At 37.9% G+C, this 26,899-nt stretch overlaps 1 protein-coding gene across 2 annotated transcripts; it reads left to right on the top strand.

The window, feature by feature from the left end:
* Positions 1-3: 3 nt before the first annotated feature.
* Positions 4-16,501, top strand: LOC136677021 (ankyrin repeat domain-containing protein 13A-like). Of its 2 annotated transcripts, XM_066654368.1 has the most exons (16): positions 4-243; positions 662-715; positions 1,067-1,202; positions 5,072-5,196; positions 6,790-6,835; positions 7,200-7,343; positions 7,809-7,998; positions 8,577-8,643; positions 8,932-9,013; positions 9,753-9,814; positions 10,031-10,161; positions 10,505-10,662; positions 10,857-11,003; positions 11,336-11,499; positions 12,625-12,686; positions 12,779-16,501. In XM_066654368.1, the coding sequence occupies exons 1-16, from the start codon at positions 139-141 to the stop codon at positions 12,966-12,968; spliced, it is 1,863 nt and encodes a 620-aa protein (XP_066510465.1). In that variant the 5' UTR covers positions 4-138; the 3' UTR covers positions 12,969-16,501. The 2 variants fall into 2 exon arrangements, with proteins under 2 accessions (XP_066510465.1, XP_066510466.1); XM_066654369.1 differs by lacking the exon at positions 662-715.
* Positions 16,502-26,899: the final 10,398 nt, after the last annotated feature.

The following is a 26,899-nucleotide window of genomic DNA, read 5'->3' as shown; positions in this document are numbered from 1 at the left end:
AAAAGAGAGAAAGTTGGATTCATTCTACAAAATAAAACCCCCATTTGTTTATGTAAATAAATGTCTCGCAACATTAGTAAGTTTGTAATATTGTTTTTAGAGGATTTGTAGCCGTATTCTTGAGTAAAATAGGCAGAAATGTTGAGCGGCACTGAAGATTCTGAGGATTTTAGGTTGAAGTTTCCTTTGCACTGCCTTGTGTGGGAAAATGACTACAGGAACCTGGAAAATGAGCTTCTCATGGTAAAAATCTGAGAGTTCGTTTGTTTATTTATCGTTTTTATGCTCTTACAAATCGTTTTTAAATAAATATAGCAACTAGCTTTGTTTATGCGGCGTTAAACCTGTCTCACCACTCGAATTTTCCATTCCACCTTAAATAGTGCAGCAAGTCGAGTGCCTGAAGCGCCAGAATGTAGCTTACTGCTGCACCTTTAAGGTGGAGAGGAGCATTCGAAAATGAGCTTGAATTCATTTTTCTTTGTGGGCTTTGTTAAAACAAAAGTTATATATTCATATATAAGAAAATAAGCTAGGCATCATAACTGATTAAGTAGGTGAAACCGTAAAATATTTATGAGCAAACTTTGTAACCAATCACGTATTTTGAGCTTTGTATTAAGCCAATACGCTCATTATTTATTTTCTTGTTTATTGTTAGGATTTGCCTACGGCCCATTTAGTGTCACTATTCAGAAAACAACACGAGATACTAGTGAGCCTAATTTCCTATTCGTTTTGTTTCTAGTTATAGACTGATTAAATTTCAATTTCATTGCTTCAGAGTCATTCTCCCTGCTTTTTTTAAACATTACTGAAAGAACCAGTGCCCCATTAGCTGTTAGCTTTAGTATAAGTCCATCTCAAGGGGCAGTTTTAGTTATTAGAACCTCTTTATTAGACATGAAAACCTGGCATCTAAACATTGATGGATACATTTTTTTTACATGGTTTGATTAATGCAAACAACGTTCCAGAATCCACATATTTTTATTCCTATCATCTTAAATGAACAACATTTTGGTTTATCACTTGTCAAATGTGTATGTCTATGTATGTGTTACAGCATAATATCGAGGAAGTGGACCCTAGAGGCCGCACACCTCTGCACCTGGCTGTGTCATTGGGACACCTGGAGTCTGTCAGAGTGCTATTGAGACACGGCGCACAGGTGACCAAAGAAAATGCAAAGAACTGGACTGGTGGGTGTTTTAGACAAACACACACATACACAAAGAGTTGAAGCATTCTTGTAGGTCCATGCATTCATGCCGGTTGCCACACTGACGTCACGTGTGTGTCTGTGTATATCTTTGTGTGTGTGTGTGAGAGAGAAAATAGTATATGCTGTTAAAAGCTTAAACTTTCATAAAGTTTGTGGATCCCTTATAATGTTTTTTTAATACAAATTCATGCCTGCCATTGTGGTACAGCCAGACTTTCAGGAATTGGTATAATACCACTCCTCCACAGACCAGTGCTTTAGGGGTTTTGTAATCCTGTTGCCTAAGCATGGCATTGGGCAGCTTCTGCAGTGTTCCCTTTAGTTTCATGCTTGTCTATGGGGTTGAACCTTAGTGCTCAAAATTTGTGAACCTAGGTCATCAATCCTTCGCCTTAAACTATGAGCAGTTTTTAAGTAAACGGTAGCTTTATTAATGTGATTCTGACAACAAACATGTTTTGACTGATCAGTAAATATGTGGCCAATACTGGAAGATTTGGCTGAACCTGCGTTCAGTGGTGTATGATTGTGTTAGTTCTAGTCCCACCAGATAAACTGGCTTCAGAGATAGTTTAAAGTTCCACTTTCTGTTTGCTCCTCTGAGCTGGATGTTTGTGTCCAGTTACATGTTTGCATTTTTATAATGAGCTTCTGATCTCAGGTGGTGGGGAAAAAAATCAAACAAAAACTAACAAACATTACAAGTCAAATTCAACAAACAACAGGGATAGGAATGGCTGCTTGATTTATATATTATTCTAGAACATTTTGGAAGACTTAGTAAAGCACAACCTGCAAATTAGCTTTTCTTATACAACATATACATGTGGAAAAGGAACGTATGTTTCTGGCTTTTCTGGCATTTTGCAATAGGATAAATGAATAATTAGTAGTAGTTATTGAGCAGTTCCTGGCAGTTCAGAGCAGTAATCAGAGTAGTTTCTGAATGCTAAGTTTACCCAGAATATATTATATTTCTAACAATAAACGAAAATGAGCATTAATTGAATAAGCAGCAACATCACACCACACCATTTAATACATTTTAATATGGTCAGAGTTAAATATAAATAGTTTGAGAACAGCTGTGTGTGTGCACACAAAGCTGCTCTTCTCTGCAAAGAAGTATGATCAGATAAAACAAACAAACAAAAAAAAAGCACTGAGGAAGTTGAGAAATGTCTTAAAGCAGCAGCAAGTTAATAATCATCCCTTACTACTGACCTCCTGATGAGTTACACAGTAAAGTTTGGACGGGGGGTGTATTACAGTAGAAAAAAAATAAGTTAAATAAAAATAGAACAGAACAGAACAGAATAAAGCAGGATAGAATATGTATACCCAAGGACAGATATATTGTAACAGCACGCAAGGATAAATGGAGTAAAAAACAATTCTAATAGAATAGATCAAGCTCTACTACAATGCCCAGTGGAAAAATACCAATAATGTATATAGATAATACGTTGAGTTGACTGGAAAGGCCTAATAACGCACTCTGTCACACTACATGATAATTAATATGCTGCCTACTAAAATAACTTATTAGGACATAATTGTGATGTGAAATAACTATAAATTAATGCGGGTTTGCAATGCTGTCTTTGAAGGCTGTGACCAGTATGGCAGCTTAGTAGGAAATGAAACCCACTCAAAGATTTACATTTGCATTAGATTTACATTCTGTACTAATCTTTTATCTGTAGTTGTTTCAAAGTCAGAAAATTATGGATGAGAAACAATGTTGAATTTGCTTTTTTGCCATAAATTTAGTAGCCATCTTGAATGTTCCACATACATTTTCTCCATTTTGCAATGAACTGCAACTCAATGAAATAAAGAAAATAAAGCTTTTTTTCTGAAGTTCATTCACAATGAAGGACTTCCAGTTCAATAATTGTTTCTAAAGTTAATTACAACTGAATACAGAGCTGAATGCTATTAATAAAATAATATTCACTCTGTGTCCAAAAGATTTTAGACACCCAATACTTTTAAGGTGCAAACAATATGGACAGAGACCCTCAGTTGTACACACACAATATGTTTAAATAAAAATATTAAATGAATACCCCTCAGCTAGAGGGTTTTAAACCTCCCAAGTTGTATGTTGTGAAGCAGTGGAACTGTTTTTGAATACCAGTTGAGACCAGTTGGTGTGTCAAACCAGTCAACAACAGTACCCAGTCTCACAAATGTCTGTGGCTGAATGCCATAAAATCATAGATTAGTATGCTAAATTACAATAGTGCCTACATGTGTGTAATATATGTTAGTGTTTATTCATGTTTATCTTCAGGTTTTTGCTGAATTTTCTACTCAGTTACTGCAGTCCCCAGTCTTATATAATTAAATTCAACAGTAGACCATGAGAAAATTGGCCCAATGAAAATAATGGCCAATTGAGCTCTCTTGGACTCCTGTCTTCAGACAGTTGAGGCATCACCAGGAAAAGTGATCTTGTAATTATAGAGCCAATACATAGACCACTGCACTTCTTAGCTTGGACCCAGCTCTCTGTAAAGCTGCTTTGTAAACATATTTGTTGTGAATACCTCTATGTAAATAAAATGGAATTGAATATTTGGGCAGGCTTGGACAAATTTGTGGGTTTTTTGATTGTTATAATGTTTTAATTCTGAGATTAAAAACTCTTAGTAATAGCTGCACATATGCTGCTACGAATGGCAAATCAAACCCCCCACATGGCTGCTGAGCATTGTTTTAACAAGCGCAGTATTCACAGAATTGTCATATAAAGAAAATCTTGGTTATAACTTGGGCTGGACTATACGGCCAAAATTTATATCACAATATATTTCAAAATTTCAATCGATATAATACCCATATCAATATAAACAACATTAAAGCTGCAGAATAACTGCCAGAACAAAAACAAGAAACATGCCACCATCAAACATAAAGCTCTTGGCTTTGTCAATATTAATATTTTTAAACTGACTTTAAAATTGAGGGCAGTGCCCTGTAATGACCGTTAGTCAGTGACAGATGCTGTAAATAATGTATAGTAAAATATTGAAAATGCGTTTAAAAATCATATCGTTTCAACTGAAACATATTTTATATATATATATAAATATATTGAATGATTGTCCAGCTCTAGCTATAAAACCTGTCATAAAACTCAAGCATGACACAGAACATCTAGAAAAGCCAGGTTAATTTTAAAAACAAGTGCTGTGATCAAATAATAAAAATGGAACTTTTTAGCGACAATCAGCATTGGTGTATCTGGAGAAAAACAAACATTCATTTCATAAAAAGAACATCTTGCCCAGTGTGAAGCAGGGGGTGGCAATGCTGCATTACTGCATGGGTAGTGGGGAAAAAATGGATTCCAATAAATCCTGTAAGAGGATGGCTTCTACAAAAGGATAATGATTCAAAATCCAAAATGCCCCAAAATTCACCATGAATAACCCTAAGAGACACAAACTGAAGTTTTTGTACCAGCCTCAATACCCCAATTTAAATATCATAAAATGTTATAGTTAGACATTAAACGAACAGTGCATGCAAGACAACCCAAAAATATGTCAGAACTAGAGGCCTTCTACAAAGAAGTACAAGTGTTTAATTAGTACTGATTCTGTTATGTATTGAAACATTTGCACAGGATTTGTTTTCTGTGTTGTTGTTCTTATGCAAGATGGACTAATAACTGTGTATTAGGATTTGCTGAAAATAGAGTCAGTAGAGTCATGTGCTACTAAGGCTGTGTTTACTACACTCAGTGACCAAAAAAAAAAAGCAACAACAACATGGTGCCAAGGTTACCACATCTTTGTCACATGAGACCTGTGCATGTGGGTATACTTTTCTCAGTCCTCCAGGAGGCAGTGAGTACAGGAGACCCAGAGATGGTGCAGCTGGTTCTGCAGAGACGAGATTACCTCAAAGCCTCCACTGCGCTTGGGGGTGTCCCAGAATTGCTGAACAAGATCCGAGAGGTCAGTGTTCCATCAGCCACGGAATGTCAGGAACGCTCACTGTTATACCCTACATTTCTTCTTCGTTTTAGCTGCAACTATGTCACTTGGTCAGAGACTTGGCGAAAGTACATTGAATTGCCGAAGTGTGTATTTGATGTAAAGCACTAAATAGCATCCGTTTGTGGAGCATGTTGTAAGAGAGTGAGAGGGAGTAGAAGGCAGACTTTGTTAGTTTCCCAGTTACCTTCCCTGCTCCTCACAACTCTGTTTTTGAAAATATCCCAGTCCAGATAAATATGGAAATGGATACATTATCATGCCAGTCCAGTAGGGGCCATAGTACCTCTAAGAGAGACATCAAAACACCACAGTACATGTGAGAAACAATGGTTTAATCCCAAATCAGTCCATACTCCCTGTGTAGTGCAAGTCATGAAATTACTGAATCTAGCTCTTAATAAACCATTATATATTTCTAATAAAACATAATTGATATTTATTCATATGTGGGAATCTGAAATCTAGTGCTATCTGAATGTCTACATTTTAGTTTGTGACTTATGTAATTCACTATATAAAGAATTTCAGTCAGAGACGAGCATGCTGTGTGACATCAGCATTTCTGAAAAACCTCAGTTTTCATCATCCACTGGAGAAGACTGACTCCTGTGTTTTCAAAATTCTCCACATTGAAGAGTATTTTTTAAAACCTCAGTATTCAATGACCTAAACCACTGTTTTCATGTGAATGGCATGCCAAAACACAGACAAAAACTTTAGTTTAAAACAAAATGATCTGTGTGGACGTGGCCTTAATCTCAGGTGTGTGTCAAGTTCTGGTACTGAATGGCAGCACATTTTGATTATTTTCCTGTTCAAACACAAAAACTAAACATGAACATTCAGTTTGATCAGGAAAATCACCAAACTGCTGCGCTCCAGACAGTCTGTTTATTTTTCTCTTTCTTGTTATGTCTCATTCTCTCTCTCTCTCTTTTCATTCTTGGATTTGGATTAATTTTGGTGTTAGTTCATTTTAATTAGTTAATTATATATTTTTAAAAAGCAAATTAGTCGATTTACAAAGTTTGGCCACGACTTCTTCCCATAATTCACACATTTTCTAGTGTGAGTCTAGTGATGTATTAACAGTTTTATTTAGTGATATAAACACAACATAGCTACTGATGAATTGAGAAGGTAGGTTACATTTTGATTTAAGCTGAAATATGGATTAAATATCATTAACTTTCACTGACCCATCCTCCTCCTCATCTGTCTCTGTCTCCCTCTCCCCCTTCCTTTTCATTTCTCTTTGTGCCTACTCAATCCTCTCTCTCTGTGAATAATATAATTCACAGTTGCTGAAGTGGCTTCCAAAAGTGTTTGGACTTGTGTGTAATGCCTCATTGTGCCAATTTCATCATGTTGGGAAGACAAATCGACAAAATGGTTTATTTGACAGTTGTCATTCCAAGAAAAATGTTTTCTTTAGAGCAGCAATGGTGTAGTTTGGTTAAGATTCTTATCCAAATTAAACTGTACTGAGAGTGGAGGGAACATTTTTGACAGATCTGTGTGCATTAAACTGAAATTTGTCTTCTTCTCAAGTCTCCAGATTTCTACATGGAGATGAAGTGGGAGTTCACCAGTTGGAGTAAGTGCCATATTTTTTTCATTCTCACATCTGTTTGTGTATATGTACAAAGTTTAGTCCTGTTTACTCAGCCATCACAGTTGTAGTAGTCCCCACCCATGGAGAAACTGAAGCAGCTTTTTTGCACATTTCAAATAAAAGGCTTTTGTGGTTAGACGCAAAAAAGGAAAAGCCTCAGAGCTCATTTGCATATGTCCATTTTAAAGGCACAGCAACAGAAAGATCATATATATTATGTCTGACTGTTTTGGTTCATGCACAAATTTGTACCTAGAGCTCAGGTACACGAAAGATGAGAAATATAGAATGTTAGCAATTTAAAAGTCATTGTGATACGATGGAGTTTTTTGTGTTTGTGCTGTAGTTCCTCTCGTGTCCCGAGTGTGTCCAAGCGATGTGTGTCGTATCTGGAAAAGTGGAGCCAGTCTCAGAGTGGACGCTACGCTGCTGGGCTTTGAGAACATGACCTGGATCAGAGGGAGACGCAGCTACATCTTCAAAGGAGAGGGTACATACACACAAGCACACAAAAAAACATCTGCAATATACACCAACAAAGTCCCAATTAGCCCCGCTTTATTTAGCAGTGTGTGCACCTGTGTAATTATCATAGCATTTGAAAATGACAGCTCTGTGTGAGTGGAAAAAAATGTTTAGATCAGGGATTTTTTTAACTGAAATGTGTATGTATATGTGAATAAACCAGTTACTATAAAACTCTTCTTATATTTAAACTGTGCTCATAATATGATTAATCTGATTAATGATTGCATTGATACTTAATAGGCTTGCATCAGTATTCATTTTGCATTGATATTCATGGTGAACCATTTTTCCATGAAGAGTAACTGCTTACGTGTAAACTTCCTTATACAGACATGATGTCATTTAAAACTAATAAAGGTCTATTGCTATAACTGTTAATCAGTGAATTTTGTTAAATGATCTAATTTCTGTGTGTGCATGTGTACAGACAGCTGTGCGGAAATAATGGAGGTGAACCATGATGAGGAAGTGGTGGACACTGACAGCTTTGATATTTCCAGAGAGATGGAGGAAGTGACATTGGACTCCATGCAGCCGAATGAGCAAGAAGTAGCCAAACGCCTGACTACACCCATCATCAACACCTACTTGGACACCAAGGACATCTCCTTTGAGAGGTAACTCTTTGTGCTTCTCAAAAGAAGCTGCAGATCCCCCTTTACATGTCTGTTGGATGTGGTCAGTAGCAGTAAAATATAAGACGGCTTATCACACACAAGCACACAAAACATGATAAAAAATTTAGTTCAAACGAATTCTTAATACAACACCAAAAATAATTCCATGTTTTGCATTTCATGCTTTTATTCTACCAATTATGCCTTCAAATTTATAAGAAATTTTCAGAATTTTAGTTATTATTGATATTCTTAGCGCCCCCTCCAGGGTGTATTCCCGCCTTGCGCCCAATGATTCCAGGTAGGCTCTGGACCCACCGCGACCCTGAATTGGATAAGCGGTTACAGATAATGAATGAATGATATTCTTAGCACAGCTCTATATGAGCTTTTTGGTTCGCTCTAATATGTCAGTTTATAAATATATAAACGGCTGCATATTGTGAAATGATGGTGTGAAATGTGTGAACTGTTGCAATTCACTGGTTTCCTACAATAGGACTGGAGCGATATGGCAAACATATGACATTGCAAGGGTTCTCTATATATTAATAATTTAGTACTGATTCATTTTCCAGGTGTAAATCTGGAATCTGGGGTTGGAGAACGGACAGAACAGAGGTGGTAAATGGATTTGAAGCAAAGGTAAGCACTTTCGTTCATTTGATAGACACTAAGATAGGTTTTTGAAAAATGTAATAATGGTCTTAAAAGTATAGTCTAATTTTCAATAAACATGCTTCTTTCATTATTTATAGTCCACTACAGTACCTTCAGTGTACTGTGTTGTTATCCTGCTGTAAATGCCCTAATTTTACTCCTGGCTTTGAGTTCCCTCGTGACGCAAAAGTGGAAAATAGCAGCTCTGATTATGGGGCTGATAAAATGGACAATAAGGCTGACTTGTGTATATTTTATATATATTTTTGGCAGGTCTTCTCAGTAAATAATGTGAACCTTGTGATCCGGACAAGGACGGAGCACCTCACAGACGAAGAGAAGGCTCGAATAAAAAGTATGTGTCTATTGGGTATCATGACACAGTGTTTAACTGAGTGTAATATATTATCTAAGATTCTGTCTAAATTGTTTGAGGTGAAATTCCAGGCCTTATTTTATATTCAATTTTCTTTCCTAAACTATAGATGAAAACACATACCCTGAAATACCCCCACCCCTGGTGACCACTTTGAATGCCAAAATTACATATGATGAAAACATGAGCTAGAATTCCTTGAACCCACTTGAAAAGTGGTGCCTGCGACAACGTTTTTGTGGTTCATTCATTTTGTTTTATTGAACCAAGCAGGCTACCAATTAGTTTTTAGTGAGTGTGGACTGATATTTGAACTTTGGAAAAATGTCTGAGTGTTTTGGCGGTACTCTGGAACAAAACTTGACGCTGATTGGACTGTGATAATCAGAGGCAGGACAAACTGTCTAGCACAGGCACAGCTAGTATAATACTAACAGCTAGTATAGTAGAATGTGATAGACCAATTTATTTCCTTTACCCTTTTGGTGGCGCATTGCCCTGTTGCTCTTACGAATACCCAGTGAAACTTGTTTTATATGCACTGATACGCAAAAATCACCGTCCTTGTTTGCTACACATGTCCATTATATCTTCTCCTGACCAAATGGGTGCTTGTTGTAGTTCTACAATTACAGACAAATGTCCACATGTAGCTCTGCATACGTTGTTAGCCCCCTTTCACCCTGTTCTTCAGTGGTCAGGTTTTTCTGTGTTTCAGGTGAAAGGAATATCCTGGAATCTTTCCTGGGAACAGTAGAACAGCAGATCAGTGCTCAGGGGGTGAGTTTAATTCATAAAGTAAAAAAAAAATGAATTCATAGGAGCAGTTCAGTTGGCCAGTTCATTTGATGGTATGGTCCTAATATTTTCATTACAAGATGCAAAATAAGAAAAATCTCAAACATAACCCTATTATTCATGTTGTGAGGAGCAGAAATGAAAAAGGAGCTGAAATTTTAACTAATTAACGTTACATGAACCAATATCTTTTGGCAGGATTTGACTCTGGAGTATGCCACAGCCACAAACCCCACAGCCATCACTCCAGAGGAATATTTTAATCCAGAATTTGACCTGAAAGACAGAGACATTGGCAGACCTATTGAGCTAACTATCAGAACCCAGAGGTAAATGTGCTTTAGATTTGTATTTTTTTGGGGGCTTTCTTTTGTGTGGCAAGGTGTTCTGATTCTCATAAGGTGTGCAGTCCCTCTCTGCTACCTTCTTTGAACTAAACAGATCTGAAACTTTAACCAAAATGTGTTGTTCTTACCTACCTTCTGGTGGATTATAAGTGTGTACATTGCATGATCCACAAGTTCATCAACAGTTCCGTTGTTCCACAGAAATTTACAAGTGGCTTTTACACTATCTGTTGGTACTAGTATGGTGTAAGTTTCATATCATAACATGAATGTCTGACTTTTAACTAATTTTTTAAAATGCTATTTATTTATTTGTTTATTTTAGGTTTAAGGGCACACTATGGATGAGTGAAGAGCACCCCCTCTCTTTGGTGGAGCAGGTGACCCCCATCATAGACCTGATGGCCCGAACTAGCACACACTTTGCACGTCTCCGAGATTTCATCACCCTCCGCTTCCCGCCAGGGTTTCCTGTCAAGATCGGTAAGTATTGACATATGAGGAAAAGGATGTCTCAAAAAGCATTCTTCAGTTGATATTGACTTAATTCAGATATTTTATTATTCATAAATAAATGAATGAATGAATAAATAAGCTGTATTGAATATTTTTATACATATATAAAAGAAATATTTATGTATGTATAACTGTCTCATCTGGCTTTTATTTTCTGGCAGAAATTCCTCTGTTCCATGTCTTGAACGCCCGCATCACGTTTGGAAATGTTAATCAGTGCAGTACGGACGAGCCTCTGGATGCCAGTAAAATGTCTGCTACACCATCACCAATCACAGAGGAGGCTGGACAGAGCAGCAACGCCTCAAGTACGCCACATTGGCCAATGCTAGGGGTGCACAGTCTTGGAAATATTAACATGAAAAATTTGTTAGCAAGGCATATTTGATAAAAAATGTTGTTATTTTTTGGTAGTAAGCTAGTGTTATTTACTGTTTTTATAGAATAGGAATTTCAGTTAACATTGAACACTGCAACAATGCGCATGTTGCTTTTGTAGTTGAAAAAAAAAATAAAACAAAATAATTAGCTACCATTAACCATGGGAAAACATGGATATCATGCTTGTAATTATGCCTTGAAAATATATAATGTAGGCAGAGACTCCTATTTACAATTCTCATTTCTCTCTCGCTCTCAGCTTTCCAGGTGTGTCCATCAGTGTTCACTGTGCCTTCTCACTATCGCCTCCGAGGGGGGAACAGACACAGTGCACCACGGCACAATATCTCCAACCATGATGAAGAACTGCTGCAGTATGCCATACAGCAGAGTCTCTTAGAGTCCAGCAGCTGTAGCCCACAGGTCAGATACAAACCTGTGTGTGTGTGTGTGTGTGTGTGTGTGTGTGTGTGTGTGTGTGTGTTACTTTGATTGTATCATTATTATTATCATCATCCTTTTTCAGTATACTTTTAATTGTATTAAATATGAGTAGAAGTTTGAATCTTAAAAGAGCAATCTGTAATATAGTTCCTGTACTAAATCATAAAATGACCAGAGGTTTAAGGATCAGAGATTAGGGAAACATGCTAAGTTTGAAGCACTGGCAGTTATGGCAGCAGTGCTACAGCCACTATATGTTTCTATGAGGAGTGTTCATTTATTGGTGTTTTACCCTGTGATCCACCCACTGTACAATCGCTGTTGGCTAACTGTCTCCTGAACAGGCAAGCAAGTAAATGAAGAAAATGAGGAATAAGAATTGTTTCAGAAGATATCTTTAGCCTCACAGTCGTCTAATTAAGGTGGAACAGAATAATGAAATAAGAATCTGGCAAATAGTGTATTCTCTAATAGTGATAGTAATAGTGTAATAGTATTATTCTCATAAAATTACATATTTAAGGTGGAATTAACCAGTTGAATATGAAACTTGATGAAAATGTCTGCCTCCTAAAATGACCTTTAAGGTGGAACTGAAAAAAAATTATAAGGAAGGTAACATCAGTCACTATTGTGACTTGGAAATTTTACAAACAACTAGAATGTCCTGTAGGCCTGTGTTTTTCAAGGCCAATAAATGCTCTGCAAGTTGACATGTAACCCTTAGTCCTTACTCAGCTCACTTGGAACCATGACAGAGCAAGGATTAAGACAGTACTCTGTTATAGGTATCAGGTAACGAATTTGCCTAATGGAACAGCAAAAAATCAGAGTAGGGCTGAGCTGAGATGAACAGGTACCATGAAGTGGAAAATCATGTGTTAGTCCAGGTCACTTAAACACAGCATAATTACCTTCCTATATCACAATTTCAGTTTTGATGAGGAGCTATAGATTAAAGTGAATAGCTAGACTTCTTCCAGTGAACCTTCTAACTATAACTAAATGTGTACTATAAGAGAATTAAGAACAGAATAATTATTTGAGCAAAATTACATTAATGCAGTTGGATAAAAACCACGTTCTGGTGACTTTTCTTTCTAGGACTCTTGGGGTGACTCCAATGGAATTCTGACACAAGGAATGGTGAACAGCCTCAGTGACGCGTGAGTGTGCAGTGTTTGGGAAATTTATCCCCTTTATATTTTGCATGTTGTACCCTCTAATTTTAACCCTGTATTCATCTCTATACCGTCAGGACCGTCTCAGAAGGTGTCCCGGACCTGGACATCACACCCACAAGCTCAGGCTCTGCCTCCAGCCCAGACTCTGACCTTCGTTTGGCCATGGAGCTATCAGCTCAAACCCAGGAGGAGGAGGAGAGGAGGCGGAAAGAAGAGGAAGAGGAGCTCCAGAGGATCCTACAGCTTTCTCTTACAGAGAAATGAGAGAGACTGAGGAACGACGGAGTGAGTCAAGGATGGACAAAAGGGAGAGTCTGTCCTGGCGTTGCCATAAACCTCCAATTCGTCAGCACTTGAGTTCACACACAACTAGCCACTTCTTGCTCTGCCACTCACTAAGCATATACCTGTGTGTAGTAGTTTATTCCTGTGTGCATTTTTGAACACCCCTGATCAAATGATTTTTTTTGATTTTCTTGATTAAATTTGTTTGTTAATAGAATTTCTATCTACTATAATCACGTTATTTAGGGTTTAAATTAAAAGAAGTAGGATGACAAGGAAAACAATTACAACCTGAAATAGGACGGGAGGATGTGGCTTTAAATCTTGCACAAAGCAGTAGTTTAAACATTGTAAAATAATTTGACAAAGAGGACATGTTATTTAAACTTATTTTCACCTAAAAAGAGAACAAGCCATTTAATTTGTCCAGGGGTGTACAAGACTTCACACACGACTGTAAATGACATAAGGAAAGAACATGTTTCAGAACGTTTCCTTTAACTCATGATCATAAAAGCTTATTCTATAAGAAATGTATTGTGTATTCTAAGGATAACTGTTTATTCACCTCTCCTGAGATTTTCACAGGAGTTCTGAGCTGCTTCATTGAGATTATGTTAATGGCATGGTGTGTGTGGTTGTAAAAATGTCCATGAGAGGCCATTTTGTTTGTGTGTGTGTGTGTCAGTGTAATTAGCAGAACTGTAAAGATAAGGTCTTTGGAGTTTATTGTGGGTTTTTCCTGTCGTTACAGTATCTCAGGGTTCTTACAGGTTCCTGTAGAAGTCATTGGAAGAAGCTTCTCCTGGCGCCTCCCAAAAATCGATTATTTTCAAACAACTGCTTGGTTACAGCTTTATAGGACACTGGCAATGAAAACCTAGACCACAACACAGTCTGTATCACTATGACTGTGACTGAAATGGCTCCCTACTCCCTAATTAGTATCGTGAAGCACTATTTAGTTCAGTGAGCAGTGCTAGAATCGTAAATGAATTTGGACTGTAGTAACAAAGAAAAATGGAGTGCGTTTTGGTTCACATTCAATTCAGGTAGTGAATGTACAATGTTTTTGAGCAATCACATCCATGCAACATGAGAAAATTTAAATTGAACATGAATAAGTGCCTGGAAATACAGGTATGGTGGTGGCGTTTTACAGTTTCTCATAAGACTGAATGCGATTTTTGCCAGTGTTCTTTAAAGCTTGTCTTACATAGCAACACTCGCTATGGAAAAAACACATGTGGGCACAGCCTGGGTGGGTGGATGTAGATGGACAGAGGACAGAAGAAAGCATCCCTGGGTCTTGTTTCCCAGATCCACTGTCTGCAGAGTTAAGCTCCAGATCTTTTGTCCTCTGTGAACAGTGGGCCAACAATGTTGTGTTTCACAGAAATATATTGTCACTGTTTCTGAACCTAGCTACCATCAGCTAGAGTAGTAAGCCTGTTTTATTAGGTTTTGGACACCTGCACATCCATAATGACTTCTGAAACTGATTATGTTAGTTGAGTCCCCCCCCTCCCCTAATTTGCTGTAGCAACAGCTTCTACATTTCTAGGAAGGCTTTAATGATAACGGCATTGGATAAAGCTCCTGTACTGTAGAGAATGTAGTTTCATTGTTCCACAGAAAGGCTGGGGGAACGTTTTACACCACTTGCCTGCACCTGGAATTAAACATGGTGACCTTGTGCTTCTGCTGCTGCTGCTCTAGAGTTTCTTGCTTCACTGTGGAGATTTTGCGTGGTGTCTCAAGAATCGATGACGTTTATGGACAAGGGCCAGGTTTAGCCTTTCCTAGACTAATTTAAATAACAATATAGACACAACATATCATATATACAGCATACACTTACCATGAATCTTAAACAGATGCACTGTTAGATTTGTAGCTGAACTTTGCAGAGTGGTCAGTCTCGAGGATGAGTGTTGGATGGCCCAAAGCCAAAAGTTTCCAAACATTGGACCCATAAGAGTGCCTCAACACCGAAAGCAATAAAGAAACCATCGTGCCTCCTCACTGTGAACATGACCACAACCTTCGTCCTGTTCCTGATTCTTTTACTGTAGATTCACGCAGTGATTCAATTCAGCCTTCAAGCTTTTTCAATTTCTGTCTAGAAACCTTCACCACAGGTAACCCACATGGCATTGGTGGGGCCATTAATTTGATAGTACTGGCAAAAATTCCATTCTATTCCAAATATTCTCTGTCCCATGGATTTGGTGCCTAAAATCTGCTTCTTTAGTTTTACGCTGGATCATTTGAGGGAAAACTTAAAACTTTACGTTATTTTCTGTAAAATTTGCATCAGGAGTTGCTTTTACTTTTCTGGAGAAATGTATGCTCTATCCCCTTTTTTTTGAATGGACATATTCAAATACAAATTTAAAGCGACAAAACCTGTCAAGCTATTAAGTTCTTAGCTGACAATATCTGCAGCAAACATGCAGCTCAAATAAACAAACATTGCTCAGTGCTGGCCCCTAAATTTAACAGTCATTACTCATCTCGAACACCACTCACCTGTTCTTACGTTCTTGTTAACATTAATTATATATACAGTTAATTATTTGTGTTAAATAAAAAACAACACCCAGTTTGATTTGTGTTTTTGACATATGCGTATGATAATGAAAACAACAACTCTGCAAAATAACTGCAGTCACTTGTTTAGTAAATGTGACAAACCTACATTGCTTGTTGGGTAGATTAGCCTTGTGACTTCAGTGCAAAACTAAAGAAGCAAACATCTGAGTTTGAGCTAAGCCAAAAAAAAGAACTGATTTACTTTGCAGAACTGTCACTTTTAAGTTGTGTGAATTTTTGTTGTTTCAGTGGTTTTTGAATGCGGAAGAGCCTGTTTCTGTGGTGTAAACGTTTGCTTTGTCACTTTAGAGGTGCTTTCCTTCAGCCAATGCAAAAAAAAAAAAAAGTTTTATCTAGTTTATGTAGGCTGGCCTTTTTTTTTTTTTTAAACTAGACTCTGAAGGTGTCTGGCACTGGAGATGGGGCTTAACCTTTTTCTGTTTTATACTGTAAAAAGCAGTGTTGCTTGGACGATTGATTTTAAACTTCGCTGCACCTTTTTTACTGAGTCAACTGACCAAACATACTGCAGTCCAAGTGGAAGTTTCCAGTTTATAACTAATTTTATAAGATAATCTAATAATTGTCTTTCTTTCTTTTTTTTTAAATAAACAATTTTCATAGGCTACATACTCACTCAATGAATGACAAATATGGCTGTGATCTCTGACATGCCACGGACAGTGCCCATTTCTCTGTACAACAATATTTCTGTTTTTTTTTTGTTTGTTTTTTTCCATGGGTTTCCTCTGTTTAACTTTAAGGATCTAATTGCCAAATGACCTAACAAGCTTTACCATATCAGGGTTATATAGTAAAGGCTAATTATTTTACAGTAACTGAGCAAGTATATGATGAAATCTAATCATGTGGAGGAAATCCACAAGGCATTTGTAAAATGTGATGTCTGTTTGGGGGGGGGGGTAGTTTTCAGTACAATAAAAGCACTTTATAAGACTTCATTCATGGATTAAATTAATACTGTCTCCAATTTAATACTGTATTTCCAATTCTGAAATAGTTTAATTTCAAGCTATTCAAGATGTGTTTATTGAATACAATCATGGCTGAAAGTGTTGGCACCCCTGAAAATTTCCAAAAAATGATTGCAATCTCTGATGGTACAGAGGTGTGTAAGTGCCCATGGCATGGGAAACTTACACATCTGTGAAGGCACCATTAATGCTGAAAGGTACATACAGGATTTGGAGCGATATATGTTGCCATTCAAGCAATATCTTTTTAAAGGACGTCCCTGCTTATTTCAGCAAGACAATGCCAAGCCACATTCTGCATGTGTTACAGCAGCTGTGGCTTTGTAGTAAAAGAGTGCAGATAGTAGACTGGCCTGCCTCAGTCCTGACATGTCTCCCATTGAAAATGTGTGGCGCATTAAGAAAGCACAGAATACGACAACGGAGACCCCCCCCATGACTATTGAACAACTGAAGATGTACATCAAGCAAGAATGGGGAAAAAATTCAACCTACAAAGCTTCAACAATTAGTGTCCTCAGTTCCCAAATGCTTATTGAGTGTTAAAAGGAAAGATGATGTAACACAGTGGTAAACATGCCCCTGTCTTTTGGAATATTTTGCAGGCCTCAAATTTAAAATGAGTGAATTGCAAAAATAAATATAAAGTTTATCCGTTTGAACATTAAATATATTGTCTTTATAGTGTATTCAATTGAATATAGATTGAAAAGGAGTTGCAAATCATCGTATTCTGTTTTTATTAATGTTTTACACAACATCCCAACTTCATTGGAATTGGAGTTGTAGATCCGGACTCATTGCTGGCTTCCTAAGAGCTCTCAAGCACTTTGTTTCCATCCATTTCTGGGTGCTTTTTGAAGTAGATTTGGGTCATTGTCCTGCTGGAAGACCCGGGACCTAGAATGCAAACCTAGCTTTCTGACACTGGGCCCTACGTTGTGACCCAAAATCTTCAAATTTCATGATGCCTTGCACACAGTCAAGGCACCCAGTGCCAGGGGCAGCAAAATGACCCCAAAACATCATTGAACCTCCACCGTATTTGACAGTAGGTACTGCGTTCTTTTCTTTGTAGGCCTCACTCACTTTTTTGGTATACAGTAGAATGTTGTGCTTTACCAAAAAGCTCTAACTTGATCTGGTCTATCGACCAGACATTTTCCCAGAAGAATTTTGGCTTACTTGCATACCTTTTGGCAAACTGCCGTCTAGCTTTTTTATGTCTCTGTGCTAGCAGTGGGATCCTCCTGGGTCTCCTGCCATAGTGTTTCATTATATTCAAATGTCGACGGATAGTTCGCGCTGACACTGATGCAACCTGAGCCTGCAGGACAGCTTGAATTTCTTTGGAACTTGATTGGAGCTGCTTATCCACCATCCAGACTATCATGCCTTGCACCCTTTCATCAATTGTTCTCTTCCGCCCACGTCCAGGGAGATTAGCTACAGTGTCATGGGTTGTAAATTTATTGATTATATTGCGCACCATGGACAAAGGATAAAGATCTCTGGAAATGGATCTGTGGACTAACCTTGAGATTGTTGATATTTTTCCACAATTTTGGTTCTCAGACAGTTCTCGTCTCCTCTTTCTGTGCTCCATGTTTAGGAACACACAATGAAATCTTCTCTCCTTTTCATGTGGTTTCAGGTGTGATTTTTATATTGCCCACACCTGTTACTTGCCACAGATGAGTTTAAATGAGCATAATTTAACATAATTGTTTTTTGGCCCATTTTTGGAGTTTTGTGTAAAATTATGTTAATTTTGACTTTGTTTTTTCCTCTGTTTTTGTGTTGTTGTAGTACACACAAAGGAAACAAAGGTGTATAACAAAACTACAAATACATAGAAGGATATTCAGATCTTGTCTGTTACTGAGGACACTATGATTAAAAATGTGAAAAAATATTGTAATGTACCCAATGATTTAGGGTGGGGATATATATATATATATATTTCATTTAGTTAAATATTAATTAATTTGTGCATTCTGCGGGAGGTTTTAAGCAAGGCCAGTGGTGTCTATGGCATTATGAGATTCTGATTACCATCAACACTGGTGACATGGACAATGTCCTGCAGGGGTCACAGCACCACAAGATCACCTACATCTTCCTTAATTTTGTACGGCTGCTTAAAGTGTGGATGTGTCAGACAGTCAACCTAGTGTCCAAAGAGAGCAAGAAGCTCTTGAAAGTTAGAGTGGGTCACAACGATTCTGGATATTAAGCCTTCCTTCTCACTTCTCACTTCCGCACAGGTCTTTGAGTCTGGACTATGGTTACAGAGGCCAAGAACAGGAACCCCTTAGAAATGTTTGGATGAGTTGAATTTTCACCGAAACGAGAATTTAGGAATCTTTGATCAAGATCCAGGACAGAAAGAGTTAAACTAGTACAAAACTTTAAAAAAGCTGGACTGGGTCAGGTTTGTGACCTTCTCACAAACCTAAGTGGATAAATCTGCCACAGTCACTATGACTAAATAAAATTTGTCATTAGGGAACATTCCAATTATATATAATTTTTTTATGTTTTTACATAATACAGTCACTGATTGGAAAAAAATATGATTTATTTTCTACATTTGCTGAATGCTTGTATATATACTGTATGAGATATGTGTTTACTTTCTGAGAGGAGTGCAGATTTGATGATAAACATTTCTTAATTTTAACCAGATTATATTATTAATAGTTATGGACCATCCCACCTACTTATTACCACATTTTAATAATAAGGAGAAGCCATGTTTCCAAGAACGCACTGTCCAATAAACTTCAAGATGTTCTCACCCACACACTATTCTTTCCCAGTGAAGCTGTGCATAGGGGCAGGACAAAAAATAAGTAGTAGAGAAGAGCCATGGTGATCCTGAATCCAAGTCTCTGATGCTGATAACATTTTTGTTGCTGATCTTTATTCGAGGTTGTTTGAATATTCCTTAGAGTAGGATGAGAAGCTGATATAGTTAATGGAATTCCTAAATTGCCTAGTACACTTTAAAATGATATTTAATACAACTAACAGAATCTAGCAAACATTATTCAGAAATATTGAGGCCTCTTTCTGTTGCTGGCTAGTGCTGATACCATATTTAGCCAGTTGTAGAGTACAGTGAAGCTTGCGAGATATATTCCATATAGCCATAGTAATAACCATCAGTTATTTAGTGATTGTCAAATGGATTTCATTTTAACCCCTCGGGTTCATTGTATTCCTCTTCAATTGCTACAATGTGTCAGAAAAGTATGATGAAGTTGCTTGTCTCAAATCGCTGCTTGAAATTAATGTCATATTGTGACAAGGTGCACTGCTCTGAATGAAGGCTTCTCACTGTCCTGTCAGAGAGCTCAGAGGATGATGATGTCACAGTTCATTTGTGCACTGAGGCATCATTTCTTTGAGATAAGCAGATAAGACCTAGTGTGGACTCTGCAGTCTCGTCTGTGGATACGTGCACTGCTTGTGAGGTTGTTGGTATATCACCGTTGGTGTATCCTTAAAGTGCATCCATAAGAATGATTGATGGACAGTGGTTTCTCATGCATCTGCTGGGAATAATTCACATCCTCCAAAGAGAAGGAGAACATTGACTAAACACTTTGGTTAAAGTGTTGTGCTCTGAACGGTGGGTGATATAGATTCTGATGATCCCACAATCACCCTCTGTCAGTTTCTGAAAGGATCCATGTTTAACATCTTTGACAGGGCCTGGATTTTGTAAGACCAATGTAGACCTGATGACAGCCATAATCAATCTTGTACCCAAATCTAGTGCATTTCTATATTCCACTTTTTTGTGGCCTCTGCATGTGCTTGTTGGTACCAGAGCAGGTAAAACCAATGTAGCTCAGGAAATGTCCAAATTAAACTGGCGTGTCCACTATGTGTAATTAATGGTAATCATCATGGGAGTGAGTTCTACAATTGTAGTACTATTTTACATAAAAGATCATTTTGGTGACTTTTCCCCATGAGAATTCAATAACCTTAGATGCGGATTTGTTAGAACGATGTTATATACTGGTAGGGAGATGAATAAAAACAGAATTAGATGTATACTACATTGCAAAAATTTTATATATGAATTTGAGTGACATCCCACTCTCAATCTATAGGCTTTAACATGATGCCGGTCCCTCCTTTGCCGCTATAACAGCTTCAACAGCTGGGAAGGCTTACCACAAGGTTGAGGAGTGTGTTTATGGGAATTTTTGACCATTCTTCCATAAGTGCTTTTGTGAGGTCAGACATTGATATTGGGGGAGAAGGCCTGGCTCGCTGTCACCGCTCCGATTCATCCCAAAGGTGTTCTGTTGGATTGAGGTCTGGCCTCTGCGCAGGCCAATCAAGTTCTTCCACACAAAACTCACTTTATGGACCTTGCTTTATGCACTGGAGCACAGTAATGTTTGAACAGGAAGGAGCCATCCCCAAAATGTTCCCACAAATTGGGAGCATGAAATTGTCCAAAATCTCTTGGTATGCTGAAGCGTTAAGATTTACTTGGCACAATGCCGTCAAACAAGTACCGTTCTCCTGGCAACCATCAAACCCATACTCGTCTATCATATTGCCAGATGGAGAAGTGTGATTCATCACTCTAGAGAACATGTCCCCACTGCTCTAGAGTACAGTGGCGGTGTGTTTTACGCTACTGCATCCAACACTTCACATTGCTCTTGGTGAGGTAAAGCTTGGAAGCAGCTGCTCAGCCATGCAAATCCATTCCGTGCAGCTCTCTATGCACAGTTCTTAAAACTAATCTGAAGGCAACATGACATTTGGAGGACTTCACTGAGCTCCTGAGAGCGACCCATTCTGTCACAGATGTTGGAAGAACAGTCTGCATGCTTGGGTGCTTGGCGTTACACATCTGTGGCCATGTATGTGATTGGAAAATGAGATTTCAATCATTTGGATGGGTGAGTGAATATTTTGGGCAATATGTTTGGGCTACCAGTTTGTTTCTCTAACCTCTGGGCTACTGCCCAAATTTCCAGCTAGTTATTTCTACCAGCCCACCCTCATATAGCAGGCTTAAACTGTCCCTGGCTTTAAGACTATAGTTTTGTAGGTTTTTTTTTTCCTTCGGACTTCTCATGTTGTCCAAAAGATGTCGCTATTTAAACACAATGGTCTCGCACAACTCTCAACTCCAACAGGAATCTGTTTATCACACCAATCTCCATCAAAAGACCGGATCTGGTTTTGGTGCTGGTGCTTTTTTTCTGGTGGTTTTTTTTTTTTTTTTTGGCCTACCAAGAGCCAGGAAGCAGGCTTTCTAATCCAATCAGATGTCAAGAATTAACTGTATATGATTCACCCAGGTAAACTGGGTGTAGGAGGGCACAGGCCTGGAAATAGAAACCCTGACTTAGTTAGGTCTAGATTTAAACCCATGTGTTCAGTGTATTGCGCACACTGATGCGGAACAGCTGACTGATTCATGAGAAACAAAATGGTGTAAGCATACACTGTGACATTCCAAGTCCATATTCTAGCAAATGTACACAACCAATCAAAAGTTCATGAAGTCTGTTCTAGATATATTCAATTATGACCTTATTATAAGCTATGTATTTATTATGTTTTGTTTACAAGCAAGTCAATGACATCTATTACTAATACCTTAACATGTTTTTATCATTTTGGAAATGGGAATTTAATTTTTTTATATTAAACATCAGTTTTTATTAAAAATTTTATTTTGGCTGCTAATTTTCATGTAAAATTTTTAATGTAGTCTGGATATTCATACATCGCACATTATATATCAGTGCTTTCTGGATAAAAATATCTTCTCATCAACTTGTAACTGTACAAGACAAGAAAAACTGCAACAGGATTAAGTTAATTTGGACCATTTCTATTGTTTCACCCACTGTGATCATTTTTTACGTTACCTTGAGGACCGAATTAGCTTCTTTTTGTCTGTGGGAACGGCTCCATCCACACACTCTGTTGTCATGGCTGTGGATTAAAGAGACTTTAAGAAGGCCCTGCTTTCTGCTCTGTGTTAATGAGAGGCTGGAAGATAGATTAGCAAAAGAGCTCTTCAGGCTATGCTAATGCATCTGAGGAGGTGCTGAGGAGAGAGTGCAGATATAAACATGCAGCCAAGGGAATGAGCAAAAATAACTTGGATGTGTTCATTTTGTGTTTAATCTAAATCCACTAGTAAAAGTATTTTTATTTTGAGATTCAGTACTAACTAAAAAAAAAGCCATGCTGAGAATTAGTAGCTTTTCCTGTTCGTTTTTCAAACACTGACCTCTCTGACTTTATATCTCCGCACTTGTCCAACAAGGTAGTTATGTTTAGCAGAGTGGACACAGTGTTTAAAAACTCCAGCAGTACCACTGTGCCTGATCCACTCATATCAGTGCAACACATGAACACTTCACCACAACATGTCAGTGCACAAAGAATGATCTAGCACAAATCAGAGAACAAGCTGCAGAACAACAGATGGACTATAGTCTGTGAAAACTATGATTTTTTTGGTCCTTGCTTGTTTGATAGAAGACATTAGCTGTTCAGTACTTTGTGGTTACTGATGTCTAATTCTTCTCTTTTTGAAGAACCATATATGTTTAATAGGAGACATATCTGGGCTGCATGAAGTCAGCTCAAGAATACGTACTCAGAAAAGCCATGATGTTGTACTAGATGTAGAATGAGAACTGGTATTTTATTCTGAAATAACCATGGACTTCCTATGATATATTGCAGTAAATGTATCTTAAAACCCAATATACAGCTCTGGGTCAGCGGTACCTTCACACATATGCATTGTTGTTGTTTTTTGTGGCACAGTGGTGATTTTTGCCTTTGTGTTTTTTTTTTTTGTTACATAAACATATTTTTTGTTGCATTTTACAAAATTTCCCAGCTTTAACAGAAATGGGTTTTGTTTGCCTTTTGTTACTAGACTCTTAATCTACTCATTGGCAGGAGTTGTGGCACAAGCTTCCTTCTTTCTTTTCAATGGCGCTTCACTCCCCTCTCTTTTTTGCTCCTTGAAATTTCTTCTTTTGAATAACATGCTGTTACTGTATTTCCCCTCTAAGCTCTAGACCATTTTCCATTGCTCTTCTGGTACATTGGGCATTTTGATTCACAAACTGGTTATTCCCTTGAGAGGTCTCCATGTTGGGATCTCACTTATTCTCCTTTGTGATTTCAAACTACCATCAGAGAAACTGCAGCACTCTCTCTTCTCTGATTGCCATTATCTTTCTATCTCAACTTCAACAACTCTACTCCAGGACACAGAAGAACCACTCTAGACCTGATCTCCAGCAGATCTGTCCCAGACAGGGACGCCTCAACTTGATCATCCATTACAATTTCCCTCCATTTTCCTGCACACACCACCTCCACATGATATTCTACTCACCATAATCTTTGCTCTGTCTCTCTTTCATCTCTTGCTTCATCTAGTAAAACCATTTTTCCAAACCTTGTATCCTGCACTTCCTCCCACTAGTTTGTTCACATGGAAACAAAGATTAGATTTTAGGTTAAGCTTTAAAAGATTCAAAGTTGTAAAAACTGAGAATGTGATTGTAAATAGCAGTTACTAAACAGTGTACGCTTAAGACTCTTGGTCAGCAGTAAGAGACATGACATAGTGGTTGAAGAAAACAACCATCAGACAGTTCATCAGGATAAAGGTTCTACAATTCTGGTCGCTCCATACAGCTCACAGTGGCTCCAGCAAAATGGATCACTCCACCTGTACCGATCTGACCGTGCAGCTCCAGATATTTGGGAGAAAGGGAGATCATCAGGTCAGTTAACACAGGTTAGCACTTAGCATAGCATGAACCAGCTTGCCTCTTGCTCCTCTCTTTAAGGTCAGCAAGATCCTTTCCACCTACCTCATGGCTGATGGATGTTCTGCACAACATGAATAAAAGTGGAGGACATTGCAACCTGACTCAGAACTCTGATCTTACCAGTCTTTCCTTTTATAGGTTTTCAGTGGAAGTAACTGCAAAAAAAATCATCCTTCTATGAAGAGAAACTAGGAGCATCAGCTCTGCATTGCAGTGATTTGCTTCATAGCTGGAGGAGTGCACTTACCCAGTAGCTTGGCAGTGGGCAACATCTGTGCCATGTAGACACAAGACTCATTCAAGAACTGGCTGGTCACTTCATCTGCAGATGCCCAAGACTTGGTGTAGCTGTGTATGACCAGTTAATATTCTCATCTCATGTCATGCAGATTTCTCCTACACAATATTCAGAGAATTTGACCTTTGCTCTCTAGAGAGGTCACCCAGGTGCTTGTTCAGTCTTTCGTCATTTTAAAACTTGAATACAACAACTCTCTTCTGGCTGGGCATCCTATGTATACCAACAGGCCCTTGCAACTGATCTAGAATGCAGTGACATTACTTGTATCCAGTGCTCCTAAATTCAGCCATGGAACTCCTTTTCTGTATTCTCTTCACTGGTTTCCTGTAGCTGCTGTACCAGATCCAAAACCCTGACACTGGCCAACAAGACCAACAGGACCAGCCCTCTATACTTGATTTGATGGCAATGGTCAAAATCTTATCCATACGCAGAGACCTTCTATCTTCATGTACAGGATCGACTTGACCCACCATCCTTCAAGATGAAAAAAGAACATCCACTTTTTTCTGTATTGGCCCCTGTGGTGGAACAAACTCCCCTTTGGGGTCTGATCAGCAGAGTCTTCAAATGCCAAACGAAGACCACCTTCAGGAGTACATTAATCAGCACTTATCTTGCACTAATTAAAGACTTACGATTGCACTCATATCTTACTTGATTTGATATTCATTCAAAGTGTAGAATTTGAGCATTGTACACTTAATGATATTTGCATTTGTAAGCTTTAGGCATCTTTTGGATTGTCAGACTATCTATCATGGGCCTCAAGACATTTGCCAGTTTGGACACTGGATAAGTGTTTCATGTAGTGACTGATTATATTACTTGTTAGCTGCATTAGTATCATAGGTCAAGAGCAAGCTAGTGGGTTCGATTCCCGCTCCGGGTGACTGTCTGTGAGGAGTTGGTGTGTTCTCCCCCTGTCCGCGTGGGTTTCCTCCGGGTGCTCCGGTTTCCTCCCACAGTCCAAAAAACACATGTTGCAGGTGGATTGGCGACTCAAAAGTGTCCGTAGGTGTGAGTGTGTGAGTGAATGTGTGTGTGTGTGTGTGTTGCCCTGTGAAGGACTGGCGTCCCCTCCAGGGTGTAATCCCGCCTTGCGCCCCAATGATTCCCGGTAGGCTCTGGACCCCCCGCGACCCAAAAAATTGGATAAGTGGTTACAGATAATGGATGGATGGAAGAGCAAGCTAAAAACAAATGTGTTCAATAATGATACTGAGATGTATAGAGATGGAAGGGGAGAATCTTAATTAATTAAAACTATTATGGTAAAAAGACTCAATTTGTAATACAGATGAGAATAGTGGTTTTGAAAAACACAAAATGTCCCCCTGCAGAACAAGACACATTAAATTAGTTTGTTTTCATAAACATACATAAAAAAACGACTAACGATAATATCAAACCTACATTAACCCTGTTATATGAAGCTGTGGACCACCTGCATGACTTATGTTACAACACAGACAGAACTACGAACTAGTAACAACAAAAGACAGACATTGAAATTTCAGCATGAAATTTATTACACATCAATTTTTTACGACACAAAAAGTAATAAAATAAATCATCAAATAAACATCTGACAATAAATATTGTAGTACATACAAACAAAGAGATAAAAATCAAACTGCAGGTAATGCCCTGGGTAAAAATAACATAGCAGCTTTAATAATAACTTAATAAATTAACTGATCCAGTTTTAAGCACTTAAAGTTGATCTGAGGAACTAGAGACAAATTAATGTATACAGTAATTATTCTAACAACAAAATGTTCAAGATTCTAAACAAGAGTTTTTCCCAATGCTTCAAACACTGGGGACACTGTTAAAAAACTTTTGAACAGATGTGTGATATTTGTAGAATAAAGTCAATGATTTATTGAAGTTATACTCTTAATAGAGTTCATAAATAAAGAAATACTCAGTCCATCAGCAGCAGATAATTATTTAACACAGCATTTGTACTAAAAAAGAAAGGGTAAAAGTAACAAAATATTGCCATTATTTTCCATAAAACATTTGTTCTCAAAATACTGACTTTATTGTTAATGTGCTACCACTATGTCCTTTAAATATTTTGACTTTATTCTGAAAATATCCTTGAAATGTAAAAGTTTTTAACACTGTCCCCTAAAATGCAACCCCAGGACATATTTT

This window comes from Hoplias malabaricus, chromosome X2 (assembly GCF_029633855.1).
Source record: "Hoplias malabaricus isolate fHopMal1 chromosome X2, fHopMal1.hap1, whole genome shotgun sequence".
NCBI lineage: Eukaryota > Metazoa > Chordata > Actinopteri > Characiformes > Erythrinidae > Hoplias > Hoplias malabaricus.
This window is presented reverse-complemented; position numbering and strand designations above follow the sequence as displayed.